Raw genomic sequence first — 19,971 nt, 5'->3', positions numbered from 1 at the left:
GGAGGGCACCGAGCCGAGCATCGGTGGAAAAGAGAGGGTTTTGTTTTAGGACATCAAAAAGGAGGGACAGAAACGGATGGACATCACCTTCCAACGCACTTTCCTTAGCGAGTGACAAAAACTCCGGGCGTGAACTGAATGCGTAATTAGCCCAACTGAAATTCCCTATCTCATTCGATATTTGGTGCTCAGCAGAAGCTAGCCATCGTAAATAATATACAAAGTAAGAAACCTAATCCAGCAGGCTAGAATGTTTAATTCATCATTATGCGAGCTAATTGGAAGGTGATTATATGGTAATTGCTCATTAGTGGTGTATATTTATCGCTGTACCTTATGTCAAGGCCATGGGAATTGTGTAGAGTCTGTTCTCTCATTTCAAGGATCAGTTTCAGACGCAGGAGCGGAGCGGGCCGGATCGGGTTCTCCTGACGTCAGGCCGGGCCGCTCCGTGCCCAGCGCCGCTATAAAGCCGCTCTCGCAGGGTCCGAACCCCGCACCGCCGCTGCTGCCCCCCGGGGGGGCAGACGGACGGACGGACGGACAGACAGAAGGACGGGGGCGGTTCGGTGCTGCCGGGCACGGAGGGGAACGGAACTGCAGCCCCCACCGAACCGCTGGGGAAGCGCTGGGTGCGGGGATCCCGCAACAGGCGCTAATTGCAAAGGGTGATTAAAAGAGGGAGAGGGGAGGGGACGGACGGCCCTTTGGATTTCGAGCGTGGTCCTCCAGGTTAATGCTGTCCCAGCAGGAGAGGGGCTGCCGTTCGGGGTCAGGAGGTTTTCCAAACTCCCGTCGCACCGAGCAGCGGGGCCCTGTGCGGGGGTACAGCAGCGGCTGTCTGTGGATAGGGGAGCGGGACAGCTATCGGGAGAGGTCCGCACGGAGCTGCCCCGGCTGTGCCTATTTCCTACGGGCCGGGCTCGCTAATTAAGGGCAACTGCTAATTTCCGAAGTAACGGCGATATCCATCAGAGGGGAGAGGGAAAAATAAACGCCGTTCAGCAACACAACAAAGTAGGGACTCCAAACGGGGACAGGGATGCGGGGGGGCGCGACCCCATCAGCCCACGGCCGGGGAAGGCCGAGAGCCGCCGGCTGTGTTCGAAGGGAAAGGGTTAAAAGGCCAAAGCGGGGCGGACAGATTCTGTGTGCGGAGCAAAGCCGGGCAGAGACGACCTCAGGTTCGGCGCTACTGCAGCAGTACGACGGAGGCGCTGAGGGAAGCGGACCCGAGGAGGTTGGGGTCGCGGTGGGAACCCCGTGTGTTGCGGTGCCACATTTGGGGCAAGGCCGGGTGGAGAGGAGGCGAGGAGAGGGGCAGCGCAGCCTGCAGCCATAAGGGAGAGGGGGGACCGAAGGGAAATCCTTGGGGAAGCTCCGCGCTCCCTCACTCCGCAGCGCTGCGGAAGGTGCGGGCCGAAGACCCCCGCGTCCCCCGCTATAGATCCCGAGGACTGCGGCCGTCGAGGCACCGCCTGCGGGCAGGCACCGATATCTCATTCGAACGAGCAGCAAAAATCCGCCGCGGTCTGTAATTCGCCACCCGAAATCTACCCTCCCTCCCCCACCCCTCCCAGTTATTTAATAGAAAATGTATTTTTAACCGCCCGCTCGGATAGCATCTCGCCAATATTTATATTTCCACGTTGCCTGGCATCCACTGTCCCACATTAGACTCTCCCTCTCTCTCCCTCTCTTTAATCCTGCCACTTTAAATAGATGAATTAATAAAGCAAATGAGGGTCTAATAAGCTGCCTGTCCTGCCTATTGAGGCAGGGGGAGAGAGACTCGAAAGTGCGCCAAATTTGTTTGCAGTGGATCAAGGCTAGCCGCCTTTGCTTCACTTTCTTTATCTTAATTCCGACTTGAAAAGATATAATTATCTAGTTTGAACAGAGCTGCTATCAAATCCTTCTCTAGGCAAGGCAGGGGAGAGCTGGAGTGGATTGCAGTGTTCTGAGCCGCTTGGTGCAGCCGGAGATAGGGAGTAATGAAGTTGTGGAGTCCTGAGATACAAAGGGCATTAACCTCATTAGCATGAAACCTTTTCTTCTAACCATTGTGGGACCCTTTCAGACTCCTAATCCCCCCTATTTTCAAAGCTCGGTTTGTAATAAAGCTTTTAGGGTTTTTTTTCAAAGCTAATGGCATTCTCTGAAGATTTTATTGCTGTTACGCTACATAGGACGCTTAATTTTTTTTTCCCCTCTCTTTCCTCATGGTTTAAAAAAAAAAAAAAAAAAAAAAAAAAAAAGGGGAGGCGGGTGGGGGAGAAAGGGGGGGAGCGGGGAAAAAATATAGGGCTCCCGCAGAAATAAGCCTTTTATCAAGATGGGAAACAATCTCCCGAAAGGCCCCAGCCCGCTTTTCGGCCGCAGAACGTCCGCGTGAGTTTGGGGAGAGAGTGAGGAGTTCAGGTGGAGGCGCTCAGCGGTGCGCGGAGGGCTCCGCCTCGGGGGTGGCACTGCGGGACCGGGAGGGCGGCTCGGGACGGAGGGACCGCATTGCGACACGCCTGGGCCTCCGCCGAACGCAAAGTCACCGGCATCCCATAAGGCCGCCAAAATAAAATCAAATCGGATTTTTGTTTCTTTTAATATATATATAAATAATAATAATAATAATTTACATAGCACCCGCCGGAGCCGCCACCACGTGCGCGGAATGCCTAATCTCAACTTTTTCAAGGCAGGGCGTTGAACAAAGCTCGTATTTTCGCGATGCATTGTAACTTCGCCTTATCACAGTGTAAAGGGTAGTCAGATTGTCCTAAATTATGTCCAACCAGCCCCCCTGGATCCACGGATTAAGAGATTAAAGGAGACCACTGGGCAATGCCTCCTCTTTCCCCTTCATATTCCTGGTATGATAATTGCCTAAACTGATTTGCACTTTCACAAAAGCTCGCAGGATTCTTTGTAGCTCGAACAGAGCAGACGAGGTTTCTCTATCAATGGAAATAAAACTGATTAATGCAGTCTATCAGGCTAAGGAGCAAATGAAGCATGAAAAAACAACTGTGTACCCCCAGAAAACCGGCTCGTTTCCTCAAGGACCCCGAGCAACTTTTTTTTAAAAAAAAAAAAAGTTTCAGGGTTGTTTTTACAGCAGAGTTTTGCGCAGCGCCCGGGATCGCGCAAAAAAAAAAAAAAAAAAAAAGAAAAAAGAAAAAAAAAAGGAAAAAAAAGGGGGGGGGGAGGGAGGTGAAGGGGGTGGGCGAGAGGGAAAACATTACAAATAATAATATTAAAAAAATCACCGCCGCACGCTCAAATCCATCATTCCGCCAAGGAAGCTTTGCATTCTGCCGAACGCGCAGCGACCCGCGCAACGCTCCCATCAGGTTGTGCCCGGGGAGGGGCTGGATTTGGTTCTGTGTCCTTTCCTTTTTTTTTTCTTTTTTTTTTTCTTTTTTTTTTTTTTTTTTTCTCGAGGTATTTATTTACAGCCAGCAGCGCTGCGCGGCTCGTTTGGAGATGGCTGTTTCCAAACGATTGGGTTCGTGAAGGAAATGCGCGCACGGCCGCAGGAATGCGCTGCGCGGGCACCGGAGCGCGGATCTGAGCGCACGGATCGAGCGGAGGGGGAAAAGCGAGAGGTGTGAGGAGGGGTGGGGTAGGGGGGGAAATAGAGGGCTTGAAGTGTTAGGGCATATTGATAAATCTTTATTGACAAAATATTGACAATGACATACTTCTTGGAAGTATATAGCGTGTTAGAATTCTAACAAATTAAACACAAAACACAAAAATATTTACATTCTGGTATAGAAGACATGAAGGAAACATTTGTCACTTTTTTTTTTTCTTTTTTTTTTTTTTCTTTTTTTTTTTTAGTATCTCTATGATCTCGGAATATTATAAGGTCAGTGCTTGAAAATTGCCCCAATGAAAATGGCCATTAGGAGAAAAAATAAAAACCAAACCAAACCAAACAAAAAACCCTCAATACGCGATTTTCAGTCCTTTATCTCCGGATTCTCCCCACCGCCAAACCTGGTCGCCGGGTTTGCGCGTTATTTGCGTTAAAATACAATCAGCATTCGGTTTCGCAGTGGGGACAGAGTTGGGAGTGGGGGGGGGAGAGGGGGGATCATTTGATTTTTTTTCTTTTTTTTTTTTTTGGCAGCAAATTTCCGACCATTCTCGGGCCCCCCCCGCCCTCCCCCCGCCCCCCCCCCCCTCCCTTCGTCCGTCGGGGAACACTACGCCCGAGTACCGCTACTCCATTCACCTTCACGAACACTTTGACGCCAGAAGTTATCATAAAATGTTTACAGACTGCACATTTCTCGTAAAATAAAATTAAAAAGCACACAGAACCTGTCTTAGAGGGGAAAAAAAATTACCATTCATTTCTGTCTTTAGGAAGCGGGGTAATTTTTTTTCCTTTTTTTTTTTTTCCTTTTTTTTTTCCTTTTCTTTTTTTTGTTTGTTTTTTGTTTTTCTTTTTTTTTTTTGCCCAGACGGCTTTACACATGCAGTTCAAGTTTCTGAAACAGGTGTGGGTTTTGGCTGCTTATGAAAATGTTTCTTTTTAAGACGGAAAAACAAAAACAAAAACAAAAAAAACTGTGAAGTGCAAAACGTCCCGTAAGGTGGTAAGATTTCTTTGCTTTTTTTTTTTTTCTTTTAAAGATTTTTTTTTTTTTAAGATTTTTCCTTTTTTTCGGGGGGGGGGGGGGGGGAAGGGGGAGGGGAAATTTTTTTTTTTTTTTTTTTTCGACATTATGTTTTTAAAAGTGGACTGCGAGAAACGGAATACCTGTCAGTCAGTCAGTCAGTCAGTCAGTCCCTCGTCCCGGCGCTGGGCTCTGCCCGACAGATCCCCGTGCCAGGGCCGTGCCGGCAGCGCCGCGCTCCGCACCTCGCGCTCTGCCCCCGCCGTTCGCCGCCGCCCTCCAGACGGGAATCGCGTTTGGATGAAGCACTCCGTGTCCCTTCCCCGCACCTCCACGCCGGGGTGCGGGAGCCTTTAACACTTTCTTTCGATGCGTTGGCTGGCTTGAAATGTCTCAAAGTGCCAGTTTTTAATCGTCCGACGTGACGTCGATTTCTTCCGGACTGGCTTGTTTGGTGGCGATTCTCCACCGGTTAATGTGATGAGTCCCTTTTTTCTTCTGTTGTGAGTCCGAACCTTCCTCTTCCAACTTTTGCCGCTTGAACTTCGTCCTTCTGTTCTGAAACCATACTTTTACCTGCGGGGGTAAAACACGGGGCGTTAGCATACAGTCCTGAACGGGTACTGCAGAAGGGACGGACACCTGCGGGGCCTGCGGCCGGCCGGCCCCGAGCCTACAGGGACACCTATGGGGACATCCGTAGAGGCACCGACAGGGACATCCAGAAGGGCATCTATAGGAATATCCATAGGGACACTCATAGGGACATCATGGGACGATCATAGGGACACCGCCTACAAGGCGAACCCGTAGGGACATCTACAGGGACATCTATAGGGACACCCATAGGGGATATCTACAGGGACGTTTATAGGGTCATCCGTACCGACACATACTGGGACGTCTGTTGGGACATTCATAGGGACATCTATATTGACACCTACAGGGACTCCCACAGGGTCATTCAGACCGACATCTACAGGGGTATCTACAGGGACACACATGGGGACATCTACAGGGACACCCCCGGGGACATCTATATCGACACCGACCGGGAAACCCATAGGGACACCTATAGAGACACCTATAGGGACGCCTATAGAGTCGTGCCGCTACGTGTATCCCCTCCGCATGTGCCCGTTCAGCCGCGCAAGACGGCCGTAGGCGCGCAGCACAGAGCCGGGAGGCAGTGGGAACACCCGGTGCAGTTGCGCGGAATTTGAGCGCACGCCCAGGACCGCGCAGGACGCGCGCATTGCCGGCATCAGCCGTCCGGGCTGCTCTCGGGACCGCACCCGCCGAGGTGTCCCTGAGCATTTGGGAAGGGATCCCGGCGCTGCTTCGGCTCGGCACGGTTCGGCTCGGTATGGCGCTGCACGGCACAGTACAGCTCGGCACGGCCGCACCGGGACCGATGCGCACAGAGCGCAGCGAGAGCCTCGGCCCTAACGGGGTTGCGAACGAGAGATCTTTTCCTTTTGGAAAAGAGATTAAAACGAAAGAAACAAACCAATCAAAAAGTGCCTAAATTAAAAACGTCCGGCGCTGCCCCGAGCGTCTCCTCGAGATATGCCGTCCAGGAGAGATCGCATTAGGGACAGAGCTGGAAGTGCGGCCATAAATACCCCTCCGGATTTGTTCAGCTCCGAATAAATCTGACTTAACCATCCGGCAGCTGACTCCGGCGCTTTAATTACAGATAGTATTGATCTGGAGCTATCTCCAGGGCTGGCCACACTCCTCGTAGCGGCCAAAGGTAAACAATTTTTTTTTTTTTTTTTTAAAGCAGTTTAAACTCTGGTTCTGTCTGAAAGTGCCTGATAAAGGCCCCAGCGAGGGGGGAAAGAGAACGGGAGCATTTTAATAAGCCGGTTTAACCCGCTTCGCTGCCTCTTCAGAACAGAGCGCTGCCTGGCCGGACACACATCTCTACTCCATTTTCATATTCTCCAAAAGTCCCCCATCAAAAAGCTGAGCGGGGAACAAGGGGTGAGTTTAATTTGCTTTTAGTTTGCTAATTGAAGGGGAGGACGGTTCATTTCTGCACGCTGATCTCCCAAAAGGGAGCTCATTTGTAGGGGACTGGGGGTTTGACATCCGGACAAAAGACCCCGACCAGCTTCGGAATCAAGCAGCACAAAGACCACCTTAAATACAGCTTTCCAGTGGAAATAAGCCCGTGACCGGTCCCTTGTTCGGAGAACCTCATAAAAGTGGCGATCCCTTTTTATTGTTTTGTTAGGGAGACATTTTAAAACAAAAGCTCCAACCTCTTTATTGCTTCCCCCACGTAAAGGAGTTAAAAAAAAAAAAAAAAGAAAAAAAGAAAAAAAAGAAAAAAAAAAAAGAAAAGAAAAAAAAAAGAAAGAAAGAAAGAAAAAGAAAAAGAAAGAAAGAAAAAAAAAAGTGTTACAACTTAATCCGCCCAGAGAACGCTCTGTTTACTGGGAACTTTGAACTAGGCTGCGGCTGTATGGTTTGTTGTTCGCTTGTTTTTTTTTTTTTTAAAGTACAGTGCCACATACTGTATGGCAAAGACAATCCCCATCTGGAACACTCTCCCTACGACACCGTCGGAAAGGCTCAAAACAAAAGCCCGACATCACAGCAACACCATCAGCACCACCACCTCCACGGCCGGGCGTTGAGCCGGAGGGCGGAACCCCGCATGGAGCCGCACCGTCGGGATGCGGAGCTCCGCAGAGCCGCGTCTCGGTGCGCTCCGAACACCGCGACCGGACCAGAAACACCGCGCCGGGGAGCGGAACGGGCTCCGATGTGGTTCTGGACCGCAGCCAGCAACGTGGGGAGGAGGGAGAAAAGGGGATTCCTCGCCATTAATAATTTCTCTGCCTTTATTTTGAAGTTTCGTGCCCTCCCGATCCGGTCCGTCTTTTCGCCGCTGTGACGGACGCAGGGTTGGGAATGAGTGAACCACCACCCCCTCCACACACACAAACACACACACACACACACACACTGCCTTTCTGCCCTTGTATCCAAACTTGGGGATGTTTTTTTTATTTTTTCCCTCCTCTCCGCTATTTGTTTCCTGGGCTTTGCCCCTTGCACACGAATATTCGTGCGGGTCACGCCAACCGCGCAGAAACGAACCAAACTAAATCAAACTAAACCAGGAGAGGATTTCTAACACTGGGGCAGAGAAACACCTCGCCTCCCCCCTCTCGGAGCCGCTCGGCAGGGCCCGAACTCAGCACGGGGAACCCATCCGGGTCTGGGCCGGGGGCCGTTCCCGAGGTGCCCCACGGTGCCTTCGCTCCGTCCCGGCCGCAGCCATCTCCTCCCTCCCCTTACCTGAGTTTCCGTGAGGCTGAGGCTGTGTGCCAGCTGCTTTCTCTCCGCTCCCACCACATAATGGTTCTTCTCAAAGGCATGTTCCAGTCTCAGTAATTGGGACGGGGAGAAAGCTGTACGGATCCGTTTGGGTTTCCTGGCCAGGGCGTTGTGCAGAAGGAAGCTCTCCGGGCTGGTCTCGTTCCCTGGGCAGCGGGACAGAGGTTAGCAGGGAGAACTCGAGAGGAGTTCTTAGCGCGAGAATTATTCTTCCCACCATTACCGCCGCAAAGCTCTCCCTGCCCTTTCTCCTTCCCTCTATTTTATTTTGGTTTTCTGAAAAGGACTTTAAAAAATATAATTTCGATAAGTGTGTGGAAGGAAAACTTCGGGGAAGGAAAGAAATGGGAGAAAATAGAATGGTATACACAACCCGGAGAGCAATAATAATAATAATAATAATAATAATAATAATAATAATAATAATGGAAAAGGATCGGCCAGAGCCGGGCTGTGGAGTGTGAGGCCCCGTCCGGCAGCTCCGTGTTTCTATACGGATTTCTTTCCTTCCGCCGGCACAGAGGTTCCGTGCGGCCGCGGCCGATCCTCACCGCCCCGCTCCGCTCCGCCGCTCCCGGTGCCGACATTGGGCCTCCCCACCGCCCGCCCCGCTCCCCCTCGCTGCCTCCCGATGGGTTCCCGGTGGCCCCCGGTGCCCGGTCCGGCAGGGACAGAAACTTCGAGAAACAAGCGGCGAGGTCGGCCTGCTGCGGGGCCGGAGTTCGTCTTGCGGATTTCTACCCCCCCACCCCCCCATCATCTCCCCCCGGTTCGGTCCCCGCCGCAGCTCGGATCGCTCCCTACAAGGCGAGGAAGGCACCGAGAGTCCCTCTCCGTAAACGCATTAAGAATCGTTGCGGGAGGAGGGTGTGCTGGGAGCAGGCTGGGGCTCAACACCGGCGCATTTCCGCCTTTCATCCGCAGCTCTGTACCAATCGCGGGATGATTGCGACAAACAACCGGTGAGCGAAACCCCTCATTTCGTTGCGGGAGGCGATGGCCGCTCTCCGCCCGCGCGGAGCCGCTCCGCTCCCCCCGGTGCCGCGTTCGGGGCAGCCGGGAAAGGAGACCCGCAGGTGGGTGGGTTTCGTTAGTGAATAATAAAGGAAAATACCGGGGAAAAATATAATAAGAAAAATATAAAAATATAGATCTAGGTGGAGTCCTCCGAGCGGAGGCTGATTTATTTTTTGTTTTTTGCTATTTTTTTTTTTTTTAGTTTTGTTTTACGAAACTAAGAAGTAGAACAGGAGCCACTACGGGAGAAACCGGCTCACCCCTGGAGGAAGACTTTGCCATTAGCAAAGGGTTAAACCAGGAGGGGGGTTATTCATTTTGCTCCATAGATTTGGTTCTTTCCCCGCCGAGGTTGTTCTCCACCGGGCAGCTCCGGGCTTCCCCCGCTGCGCGGCTCTCCGCAGCCCCATCTCTACGGGCCGCCCCTGAGCCGGGCTTTGGGTTTCCTTTCTCCTCTCTCTGGGCCAGGGCCGGGCTACGGCGGGGACCCTCAGCCCCTCCAGCCCTCTCCTCTGCGTCTCTTCCTCCGTACGTTTGCATTAAAACGTCCGTCCTGAGTTTAACCCTCGCTTCTTTCGGGGATAAACAAACCCTGCCGAAGTCAAACCCGGCCGTGCCCCCCTCCTCGAAGGGAAAACGAACCGAAGCGGGAACAGAACCTGAAAGAACTGAGCCGGGACCCCTCTCTCGGACAGTTCCGCGAGGCCAGAACCGGGCGGAGAGAGAAGCAAAGACGGAGCCCAGCGCAGCCCCACCGCCCACCGCCCGCCCCGAGCATAGGGGAACGAGGCAAAGTTTCACGTACCTTGGAACCTGTGGCCCAGATACCGGTAGCGATGTATTAGCCACGGGTAGAAGGTGGAGGGATCCCTTTGCTGCGAAGCGAAGAGCGGGTGCGTGGAATGCGAGGCGGGCAGCGGATGGGCGGCCAGGGCGTGGGGAGGGGGCACGGGGTGCACGGGCACGGCCGGGTTCGGCGGGTGGGAGACGGCCTCCGCAAAGACCAAGTCCGGGTTGGAGTAGACCCCCCTGCCGGTGGAGTGGAAGCCGTTGAGAAAAGGGTTCATCGGGCTGGAATTGGCATAGCTGAGAGCCGCCGGGCGGATGGGATCCTCGGAGCGAGACGCGGGCAAGGGGCTGTCTTTGGCCACCAGCGACTCGATGGTGAAACAGCGCTTGGGCGCGGGCTGAAACATGGTGCGGCGGCGGCGGGCGTCCCCCGGCAAATCTGTGCGTGGCTCTGCGGTGCGCGGGAGGAGGCGATCCGGGGAAGTTTGCAGCGGGGAGTGACTTGAGGAGGGATAGATACACACATAAATAGACGGGGGCCGGAGGGAAGGAGGCAGCGGCAGCCGGCGGTACCCAAAAGGGAGACACGCGCGCCGCGCGCACACACACACACACGCGGAAAGTTGCTGGGAGAAGTTTCCCTCCTGCGAGGAAAAGGCGGTCGCCCCCCCCCCCGCCCCCCCCTCCCTCCCTAAGTCCAAAGACAATCCATGGATGTGATCGGCCCCTTCACGAGTTGTGCAAACGATTTGTTAGTTCATGAGCCTAATTAGTGCTGGGATCACATAAACAGCTTCCTCTGAAGCCTGGTAAATGGCTTGATGATTGGTCGCTATTACTCGCCTCGAGGTTGAAGGGGGAGACTCTTTAAAGTGCGTCAGAGGGGAGGCGAAGCGCCGGGCAGCGCCATCGGGAGGGATGGAGCCGCGGATCGGAGTGCGCCGGGAGGGGGGAGCGCGCACATCCGCGCAGCCGCGCCCCGGGCCGCCTCCGCGCAGCGCCGACAGCCGCCGACAGAGGTAGGGGACGGGACGGGACGGGACGGGAAGAAGGGGGGGGCAGAGTGAGCTCCGCATCTCTGCTGGGGGGAGCTCGGGGTGGGGGTGGGACGCGCAGCCCGAATCCCTCTCCCCGCGGCTCGCCGGGGCTCGCGGCCCATCGGGGTTACCTGGGTGTAACGCGGAGCCCCGCGGTCCCGGCGCGGTGCCCCTCTCTCGCTTCGCTCCGGGTCGGGCCGCGCTCCACCTCCCAACTTCTCTACGTGTCCTTCCGCTGCCGCGCAGCGCCCGCACCGCGCGGGGCCGCAGACAAAGCGAAGCGCGGCCGCATCCCGCGGGGCCGGGGCGCTCCGGGCGGGACGGGGGAGCGATCCCCGGCTCCAGCCCTGTCCGGATTTTCGCGATTACCTTTGGGTCCGGGGCTGATTTTAGGGCTGAGTTCTCCTCCTCCCATTGGCTGGGGCCGCGGAATAATTATGATCACATCCTAATACTCTTGGCTGGTGCTTACTGTTTATTGGTAGTTAAGGATCTATTATCTATTCATCAGCCTCCCATTTTTGCCAATTACATTCTTCTAAAGTGAAGTACCAGCAGGTATTTTGCACATTGACAATTAATGATAAAAAATCTGGCGTGCTTTAAATCTATTACGCCGATGCGTAATTTATCTGAAAGATGCAGAATTGCGGATGTAAACGAATGGTGCTGCGGGAACGAGGGAGGGGGGAGCTGCACCCAGCCCCGGCTCCTTCCCCTCATTCCTACACTTTGTTTTCTATTTCCTCCCCGCTTCGTACACAAAGAATCCGTTACTCCGCTGCATCCCAACGCGCTCAGACCTGAGCGGGGCTGGGATCATCCCCGCTCCTTACAGCGGAGGGAGCCGAGCGCTGAGCCCGCAGAGCTCAGAGGAGCACTTCGAAGCTGCGCTAAAGGGACGTGACAAAGTGGCACCGGGCACGCGGGGATGGCAGTGTCCTTTTCTTTCGGGACGGGTTCACTCTGTGTAGGAGTTCACTTACATGGGGATCTGCCTTTGCGCGGCCGTGCGCGCAGAGATCCGCGCACGCGTGCGGTTCTTCTCTCGGAGCTGTGCAGGTCGCGCACATTTGGGAAAGCGCAGGCACAGGCGCGGGGCTCCGGTGTGTTTTCTGCTCCTCGTTATGACACTTCTTAGGTCCTTCCGCCCCTTTATCTTGGAGCCCCGTTCCCTTAACGCTGTTCCCGCAGAGCTGTGGCGTTACGGAGGTCAGAAATGGCCCCGAATACGGCGGGGTTCGGTGTGCGGGTCCGGCTGCGTTCCGGTTCTGAGCACTGCAAAGAACAAAACTTCTGCGAAGAGCCGCGTTCTGCATCTGCGTATTTACATTCCCTGCGACAGCAGAATGAGTCTGAACTGGGAAACTTCACCTCCTTTTTTCCTTTCCCCCTTCTCCTTTTCCCCTCATTTTTATTCTTCCTCCTTTTCCCCATTTTTCTTTTTCTTTTTTTCTTTTCCTTTTTTCTTCCTTTCCCTCCGTTTTTTTTTTTTTCTTTCTTTTCCCCCATTTATTTATTTATTTATTTATCTATTTATTTATTTATTTTTCCCCGAGACAACTACAAGTCTGCTTTGAAAATTGCAGCAAGCCTTTTAGCAGCTGGGGACCGCTGGCTGTATCCGTGTGACAAACAACCCCCGCTGCCACACACATACACACACCGGGAAGTCCCGTCCGTACCGCGCATTGCATTTCTTCCCTTTCACTGCCGGGAAGCATCCGCGGGGCCGAATTCCCGTCTCGATGCTGTCCCACAGCGCTGCGGTTGCAGGGAGCTGCCAGGCCCCGCTCACCGCTCCTACACATCCATAGGCACCTACGTGTCTACGTCTGTGTATATGCACACGGGGACAAGCGGTTCTGTTGGTCTGTCAAAGAGAAAACGGGCCACGGGCAGTGGGAACAAAACCCAGCACGACTCGCGATGGGAGTTCCCAGTATTTTCTCCTCTCCCCACGTCTCTCCCGCTGTCACCGTGGCTTTTTGGGGGCTGCCCCGCATTGCCCGGCCGGGCCCTCAGTAAACCCCGCAGTTCCTCCCGTGAACTTTCCCCACGCAGCTTCGCGGGCCGCTCTCTCCTGTCCTCTTGGCGGCTGCGAGGAGGAAATCTGGCAGGGGCTCCTTCCCAGCAGTCCCCGATCTGCTCCAAACGCACTCTTGGAGGCAGCCTCTCTCGGAGGGAGGGGTGCGCTACGTTCGCAGTCAAATTACATGGCTGGCCTCAGAGGCACTGGCTTCGGATTTCCAAAGAAATACTCATCTTTGAGAAGCCGAGCCAAGAAGAAAATACGAGGAAGGCCTCGGATGCGGGAGACCTCGGGGTAAGGCGGTTGTTTATGGCTGAGCTGTGACGGCTGAAGGGCGGCAGGGAGGGAAGTTTCAGCCCCCACGTAACTTTTTGTTCCAGGTTGCGTTCGGCTGTCTCCGCTCCCTCCTGTCCCGGAGATCTGTGTCCGCAAAGGGAAGGAGAAGTCGTGCTGGAGGGGGACTGCGGGAGTTGGAGGAGCGCCTGAAACGCACCGTTCTATTCTGTTTCGGGCGTCCTAAATGCGGCGCAGAGGGATTTAGAAGGATTCTGGGCCTCTCAGCCCAGCCGAGCCGGGTACAAAGGAACAGGGCTATGGACTGTGGGGATGGCCGGTGGGCTCGGCCAAGCAGGTGGATTTCCCCTGAGCGGGTCTCACTGCCATCCCCAACCCTGCAAGCAGCCCCGCCGTGAAGGGGGCAGCAAAGAAAGGAACGGAGCGGGTGTGATCCAACCGCACCACGGTATCACTCGGGAGCAGCTCTCGGGTGCTGCGCGCTGCTCGCTTCCAGGTCTCCCCCTCGGGGGAACCCGCTCTCGGTCGGGCCCTACCCGGGTTACCCGGTCCCGGAGCATCTGCGGGGCGGCAGCGCCCTCTGCCGCCGGCAGCGACCTCCCGCGGGGAGCGACGGCGACACGGGGCGCGCAGATTTGCGAAGATTTGCGGTCCCCGGGCCGTCTCCAATCCCCGCGGAAGGTCGCTGCCGGCCACAGCGAGGCAAGAAACCTTTCGCCTTCCGAAAGACCTAATCACCCCCTGCGCTTTTCTTTTAAAACTTCATTCAAAATCGCGGCAGGAGGACGGCAGCGTTTTGAAAATCGCTCGCTGTTGTTTTTTTGTTGTTGTTGTTGTTGTTGTTTTCTTCTTTTTTTTTCCCCCACCTGCCGGCTGCATCATACCTGTGCCGGAATTGGGGGCATCTCGCGGAACGTCACCTCTGTTTATTTTGGGTGTGTGTGAGCGGCGTGCCAGAAGTGTTGCACCTGATGCTTATTCCTTTTGGTGGATCCCAAACCGAAATTCACCTTGCAGCCCTTCTCTGCACCTGAGTGGTACATGGGCAGCCCCGCGCCCACCTTACTCTCCTCGCTGCCCCCTCCAAACCCTGTCTCCAACTCGCGTTTCCCATTAGTGCTGTCCCGCAGTGAGCGGTGCGGCTCCTCAGCGGGGATTTGGGCAGGAAAGTGCCTTTTCGTGCCGGTTCCCAAATGGAATCCCCCCTGACAGCAGCGTTTGGGGCCGCCTGAAGCCGGCGGAGCTCCCACCCGAGCAGGGGCCGTAGCTGTAAACTTCCCTCAACTTTCCTCCGAAGTGAGTTTACTGCTGCTGAAACGAGAGGGAGAAAAAGTAAAATCAAACAAACAAAAATAGTCATTGGAAAGCTTTCTTTCTAAAGAAAAAAAAAAAAAAAACCAGAAAATTACACTGATATTTTCAACTAAGACACTTCAGCACTTTCTGTTAGTACCGGAGCGCTTTTGGTTTCTCACACAGAGCTTTCGTTTTCTTCGTGACCCCCGTGTAACGCGCTCCCGAAGCGCCCGATCCCGAGGACGTTCGCGTTCCATTTAATGACGGCTTTTGCCGGGTATCGGTGAGGCTCGGCTTTACTTTCTGCGGGACGGAGGAGGACTTTTGCGTACCGCGGTGCCATGAGCTGAACTGCCGCGCAGCCGCGGGATCTCCTCCCGGCCGTACTGGGGAAAACCCGGGAACCCCCAAAGTTGTCGGGTGGCTTCTGAAGCTCACCGGGAAGCTGCGGACCCCGGTGTTGGATCGAGCTCGGAGAAAAGTGAGCTCTGCCGCTTCTCTTTTCCTTTTCTCAGTGAGAGCTTCGTTTTTGCGTTCGCTTCACCCATCGTTTGGCGAAGTTCGGGCTTGCGAAGCGCAGAGGGCATTTGGGGGGATTCACCGCCCGACCAAAACTGACCCCTACATTCCCCCGAGGCTTCCATCCTCACATGGGGCGGAAGGAGGCTGCAGGGAAGAACGCGAAATAACTCAAATATTTCTCCAAGCTCCTAAAGTATAGGGACTCAGTGTTAGCACATTAAAGTATCATTCACTTATACCCATCAGAACGTATTTCATTTTAAATCTTGCATTTTTCTCGAGGACTCCAAGCACGTAATTGCTGGCAGTGCTATCTCGGGATGGACGCATAATGTCCTCTTAGTCGCGCAGAGCCCAGCCGGATCTCTCCCCGCTGATGCGCGCTCCCCAACGCCCAAACACGCACGGATGTGCGCTGTGGAAGCCACACGGAGTGTAAAAAAACACAGCTCCTACAGCAAAACCAGCGCTTTCCGTGGATTTTTCAGGCACCCGAGCCCCGGGGTGACATTTTCTACCCGCATGATATATGTTCAACGCACACGTGGGGAATTTTCCTTACATTGCGTGTGCGCTTCCTTCAGATTTCTGCGCAGTTTACATCGCGTTGGATGCTTCCATCCACCAACTGCATTAACGCTGGGCTCGTTCTGAATTAAAGCTTCTTTTATAGTCTGTATATTTTTTATGATTTCCTGGAAGGAGGGGGAAAAACTAAAGGGAAAGCGTGTTTAGGAGTTTCTGAAAACTTCCCCTCGGCGCAGCGCTGAAGTTGGGGATCCCCGGGCCAGAGGTGCTGGCTCTCCCCTGCGCGGTCCCTGCGGGGGGACTGTGGCTCGGTCGGGCCGGGTCGCCTCTTTTCGTCGCAGGAACAAAGGGAAAGGTCGGGCCTCTGTCGGGAGCCGCGGCAGAAGCGCAGCGCTGTGCTCCGAGGAGACCCCGGCTGCTCTGCTTGGGCAGAGCCCTCAGCAGACAGCCGGCCATAGACAAGCGGCGGTATTTGCAGACACGGGGCTGAGGTCCCAGGGCACCGGGTTGCGAGTCTCAAACAACACCCCCTTTCCTCCCCCCTCCCCCGCCACGGCATCACCGCAGCGGGGCTTCCCGGGTGCGGAGCCCATGGCTGGGAGCCTTCGGGGCTGCGGCGGCTGCACAGGGCGGGAGGAGCAGCGCTCGGGAATCGAAAGTGACCTTTCTCCCGAGTGCTGCGGGCTCTGGGTTGTTTGACGCCGGGATCCAACGAAAGTCTGAAGTCGAGGGGTAATTTTCTCCATATGGGCAAACGACAGAGCGTATAGCGGCTCATTCCAGAAAGTGTCTACCTGATTGTTTTTTCACTTTCTACAGACCGCTAAGGAAGAAGAAAATAATTAAAAGGGGGAAAAAAAAGAAAAAAAAAAAAAAAAAGAAAAAAAGAAAAACAAGGAAATAGAAAAGAAAATGGGAAAAATGGAAAAAAAAAAAAGAAAAGAAAGAAAGAAAGAAAGAGAGATCATATGGTAATGAGAGCCCTTGTTTGCCCGCAGGTCAGGAAGGCGGCGGAGCTCTGGGCTGGGGCTGGTCGCGCTCCTGGAGCCTCGGGCCGGGCTCCACGGGGGATCGCTCCCCGCAGACAAAGGGGCAGGAAAGGAACGGCGAGAGTCTGCAAGGAGCTCCGCACACCCGCGGTGCCGCAGCGGAGCGACTCTGCCGCCAATGCGCCTTGCCGTTCCCCGGAGCCGAGCACCGGGCAGCGCTGCCCGTAGCTCCACGACGAGCTCGGGAAGAGAAGGGAGGGTCGGGGCAGGCGGCGGTGGGGCGGTGCGTCCGGGTGTCCCTCTCGGCCTTCCTCCCTGCAGCGCTCCGAGCTCCGCACGGCCGGGCCGCCCCGGTCCTTGCAGAAGTGGGGTTGGAAAGAGAGAAGCTAGAGGAGACAGGAGGGTTTGGGAAGGGGCTGTGACATCGCAGAGAGACGCGAAATTTGTGGCCCCCGAGGGGCACTCGGTATGATTGGATTTGATTTTTAGTTTGAGACAACAGTTAGTTCGCTCCTTCCAGCTCAGGGAACGCGCATCAACAGGCGACGATGCTCTGGAGATGCAGGCGTCATTCCTCGTCCGTATCACGGCGGCATCGCCCCAAATCAGGGTTGCTCATTGCAACGCGATACGTTCGTTTATTTAGTTGTTTGCTTGCGCCTTTCCCCTACTCGCAATTCTCTGCGCGATACCGGAGAGACGCCCGCTCCCGGCGGTGGCCGCAGCGACGCTGAGTTACGGACACACTACAGGTGTTAGCGCTGTGCTCGGGAATTCATTCCCCTTCCTTCTCCCCCCTCCTCCTCGCCGGGGTTATTTCCGAGCCTTCCCAGATAGCTGGGAAAGGGTCCCACATCCCCCGGAGCTGTAAATTGAGCGCTGAAATACTTGATCTCACTGATTCTTTGGAGAGTTCAAGCTGGCCTCATTTTACAGGAGGAAGCGAAGTCAATCTCTGAGGTTTTGCGAAGAAAGGCTATTATTTCCTAGTGGATCGGCGTTTAAGTTGTTAAATATTAGTTTTTAATTACATATTGTTCTTTTAAAAAATAATATTTAGACTTAGGTCTGGGCAGGTATTCAATTGAATTTTAGAGCCATCAGCTCATCACTCTTTACACAACGGATGGAAAATAGTCCATTAAGCCGGCCCCCGGCTGTCTTTCTGCGGCAGACGGTGCTTGAGCTGTCCCCGCCGCACTCCGTGCCCGGTCCCAGCGCCGTCGGGCACAACGAGCCGACAATCCGCTCGCTGCGCGGGTGCGCAATGGGCGCGCAACGGGCGCGCAGCGAGCAGGGACCCCAACGATGAGCCCTGCGGCTCCGAGACGGCTGCAAACTCGCTGCTAAGGGCAGGAAGGAGACGGAGAGGTTCTTTCTGACGAAGCCATAGAAAGATTAAACGAGAATATGGACATAATGAAGGAAGTGCTGGGTGCTGCGTGGAGCCGCCAGCCCCGCAGAGATTTTCCTGCTGCCCCATGAAGTTTCTCAGGCCACGTCCATGTCATGGGGACCTGGTGGGGCTTCGTGGGTGCCTGCAGCTCGGAGCTTTGCGGGGCTGAGGTGTGCATCCCGGGCCGGGATCCCGGGAGATCCCATTGTTCCTCTGCAGAGCCCCTCTCCACAGCACCTTCAGCTCTACCCCTTACACCACCAAAACTTTCTTGTCGGACCGTTCTCATCTGTAACCACTTCCACACGGAGGTTTTCCTCCGTACTCTTTCTCCTCATCCGAGGTGGCCATTTTACAAAAATTTTCAGCTCTGCTGTGGCTCCCGCCGTTTTCTGGCCCTTTCTCCCCTCTTTTCCTTGCCCCCTCCCTGGCCTCAGCACCCCCAGCACCGGGCTGCTCCTGTGGGACAAGGGCACAGGGGGACGGGCACAGGGGCTCTTGGGGCTGCAACTCAAGTTTGTGAGTTTGGAGGGGCAGAGAGCCTTGCTCTGGTGTGTCAGTACTTCTGCTTTCCATACACTTGCAGAGTTGACTAAAATGAACATGTGCGATTCAGCATCTGCTCAGCTAGATGCATCACACGGAGGAATATTGGCTTTTTCACCTCCAGGTCCTAAATGGGAAATAAAGGGAAGTTGATGTCCTCTATTCTGTTTGCAATTGCCTATCCTAGGATTAAAGAGCTCTCCATGTTACTGGCTGTCTTTCATTTAACTGTTTGGAGACCAGAGATGGAAAATATTTGCAGAGAAGAAAAGAATAGCTGCATGGGATCATTTGCAATTCAGTGTGAAAATATTCTAACAAACCCATTTCTCTCCCAGTGCCGCTGAAAAAAATAGCACATAGCCGTCAACAGCCCATTGCGCTCTGCTGGACAGCACGGAAAGTTTTAGGCAACAAAATTCCTAATAGGAGACAGCAGCAAACAGCACAATCATGTCTTTGACTAAACTGTGTGGCAGCTTTAATTGCGAAAAATGTTCGTAATGGCTCAAATATTACAATTTTGGTAAATGGGAGACTTCCCGTGAGCTGCAAGCTGTGCAGCCTGTGTCAGGGCTGGCACACGTGGAGGAATGGGGTTGGAAGCAGTGGGTAGGGTGTGCCAGAGGGATGCACAGCCAGAAACAACCAAATCCACACTGATGGAGCGCTCAGAACTGAGTGCTGTAGCTCAGGTCCCCTGGCTCCCAGTTCCCAGCCGTGCTGCACAGAGCTCTGGGTTCCATGGATGGGCACTGTCTGCTCGTGGCTCACTCAGCTCTGAGCACTGGGGCTGGCCAGGAGACCCCTGGAGGATGAAGAGCTTGGCTTTTCTTTCTTGCATTGCACATTCCAGAGTATCCCAGATAGCAATAAGAGGATTATTCATTCCAAGTTGTGGGCATTCACAGCACCCAGAGGGATGTCAGTGGATCCCAGCACTGCAGCATTTGCAGCATTCATGCAGGCCAACAGAGCTCTCCTGCTCTGCCAACTTCTTGGAGAAGTTCTAGGTTATGGGTTATTTATTTGCCCTGCAATAACACTCTGCAGACCTCATCCAGGGTCAGGAGACATCAGTGCTAGGCTGCTTTATGTATAGAGCCAGATGACAACCTCTGGCCCAGAGGTCTAAGTAGGAGGACGACATCAGTGTCTACATCTTAGAATAACTCAAATTGGAAGGGACCCAATAAGGATCATCAAGTCCCTGATGTATCTTGAATAAGACAAGAAGAGAAAGGGACAAAACTACAGTGGGCAATGGTCGAGCTGAGGACCAAAGGACATTGCTTACTCCTGTGTGCTCATCATGAGCCTTCTGCTGTGGTTGAAGTTGGTGGCAAAATGTCTCCTGTTATCTCGAGATCACATTTAGCTCTCAAATAAGATTCCACATCTTGTTTTTTTTCTACAGTCTTCCACAGGTGTACCACCATCCAGTTCTGAATACCATTTGGTATTCAGAAGAGGCAGAACCATTGAGAATGGCATTAAGCCAATCTCAGGACAAACTCTAGGGGCAGAACCTGTAATGACAGTGAAG

General features: G+C 54.2%; 1 protein-coding gene and 1 long non-coding RNA gene across 6 annotated transcripts in view; one reads left to right on the top strand and one right to left on the bottom strand.

Moving 5' to 3' along the window:
- Positions 1–4,713: 4,713 nt before the first annotated feature.
- On the bottom strand, positions 4,714–11,046 carry EMX2 (empty spiracles homeobox 2). Of its 3 annotated transcripts, XM_031597410.2 has the most exons (4): positions 10,954–11,046; positions 9,802–10,286; positions 7,941–8,125; positions 4,714–5,201 (listed from the first exon to the last, which is right to left on the bottom strand). In XM_031597410.2, the coding sequence occupies exons 2-4, from the start codon at positions 10,190–10,192 to the stop codon at positions 5,034–5,036; spliced, it is 744 nt and encodes a 247-aa protein (XP_031453270.1). In that variant the 5' UTR covers positions 10,193–10,286; positions 10,954–11,046; the 3' UTR covers positions 4,714–5,033. The 3 variants fall into 3 exon arrangements, with proteins under 3 accessions (XP_031453270.1, XP_031453269.1, XP_031453271.1); XM_031597409.2 differs by lacking the exon at positions 10,954–11,046 and having other exon boundaries at positions 9,802–10,380; XM_031597411.2 differs by lacking the exons at positions 7,941–8,125; positions 10,954–11,046 and having other exon boundaries at positions 9,802–10,380.
- LOC116231592 (uncharacterized) overlaps positions 10,591–19,971 on the top strand; it is a 44,686-nt gene continuing 35,305 nt past the window's right edge. For 2 of the 3 annotated variants that reach the window (XR_016468862.1, XR_004167503.2), the window contains exon 1: positions 10,591–10,804. This is a non-coding gene — a long non-coding RNA (uncharacterized LOC116231592). Of the gene's footprint in view, positions 10,805–12,657; positions 13,149–19,971 lie in introns of those variants that run through there. The other variant, XR_016468861.1, reaches the window with a different exon arrangement.

The sequence above is a fragment of the Phasianus colchicus genome, chromosome 8 (genome assembly GCF_987193195.1).
Source record: "Phasianus colchicus chromosome 8, bPhaCol1.hap1.1, whole genome shotgun sequence".
Lineage (NCBI taxonomy): Eukaryota > Metazoa > Chordata > Aves > Galliformes > Phasianidae > Phasianus > Phasianus colchicus.
This window is presented reverse-complemented; position numbering and strand designations above follow the sequence as displayed.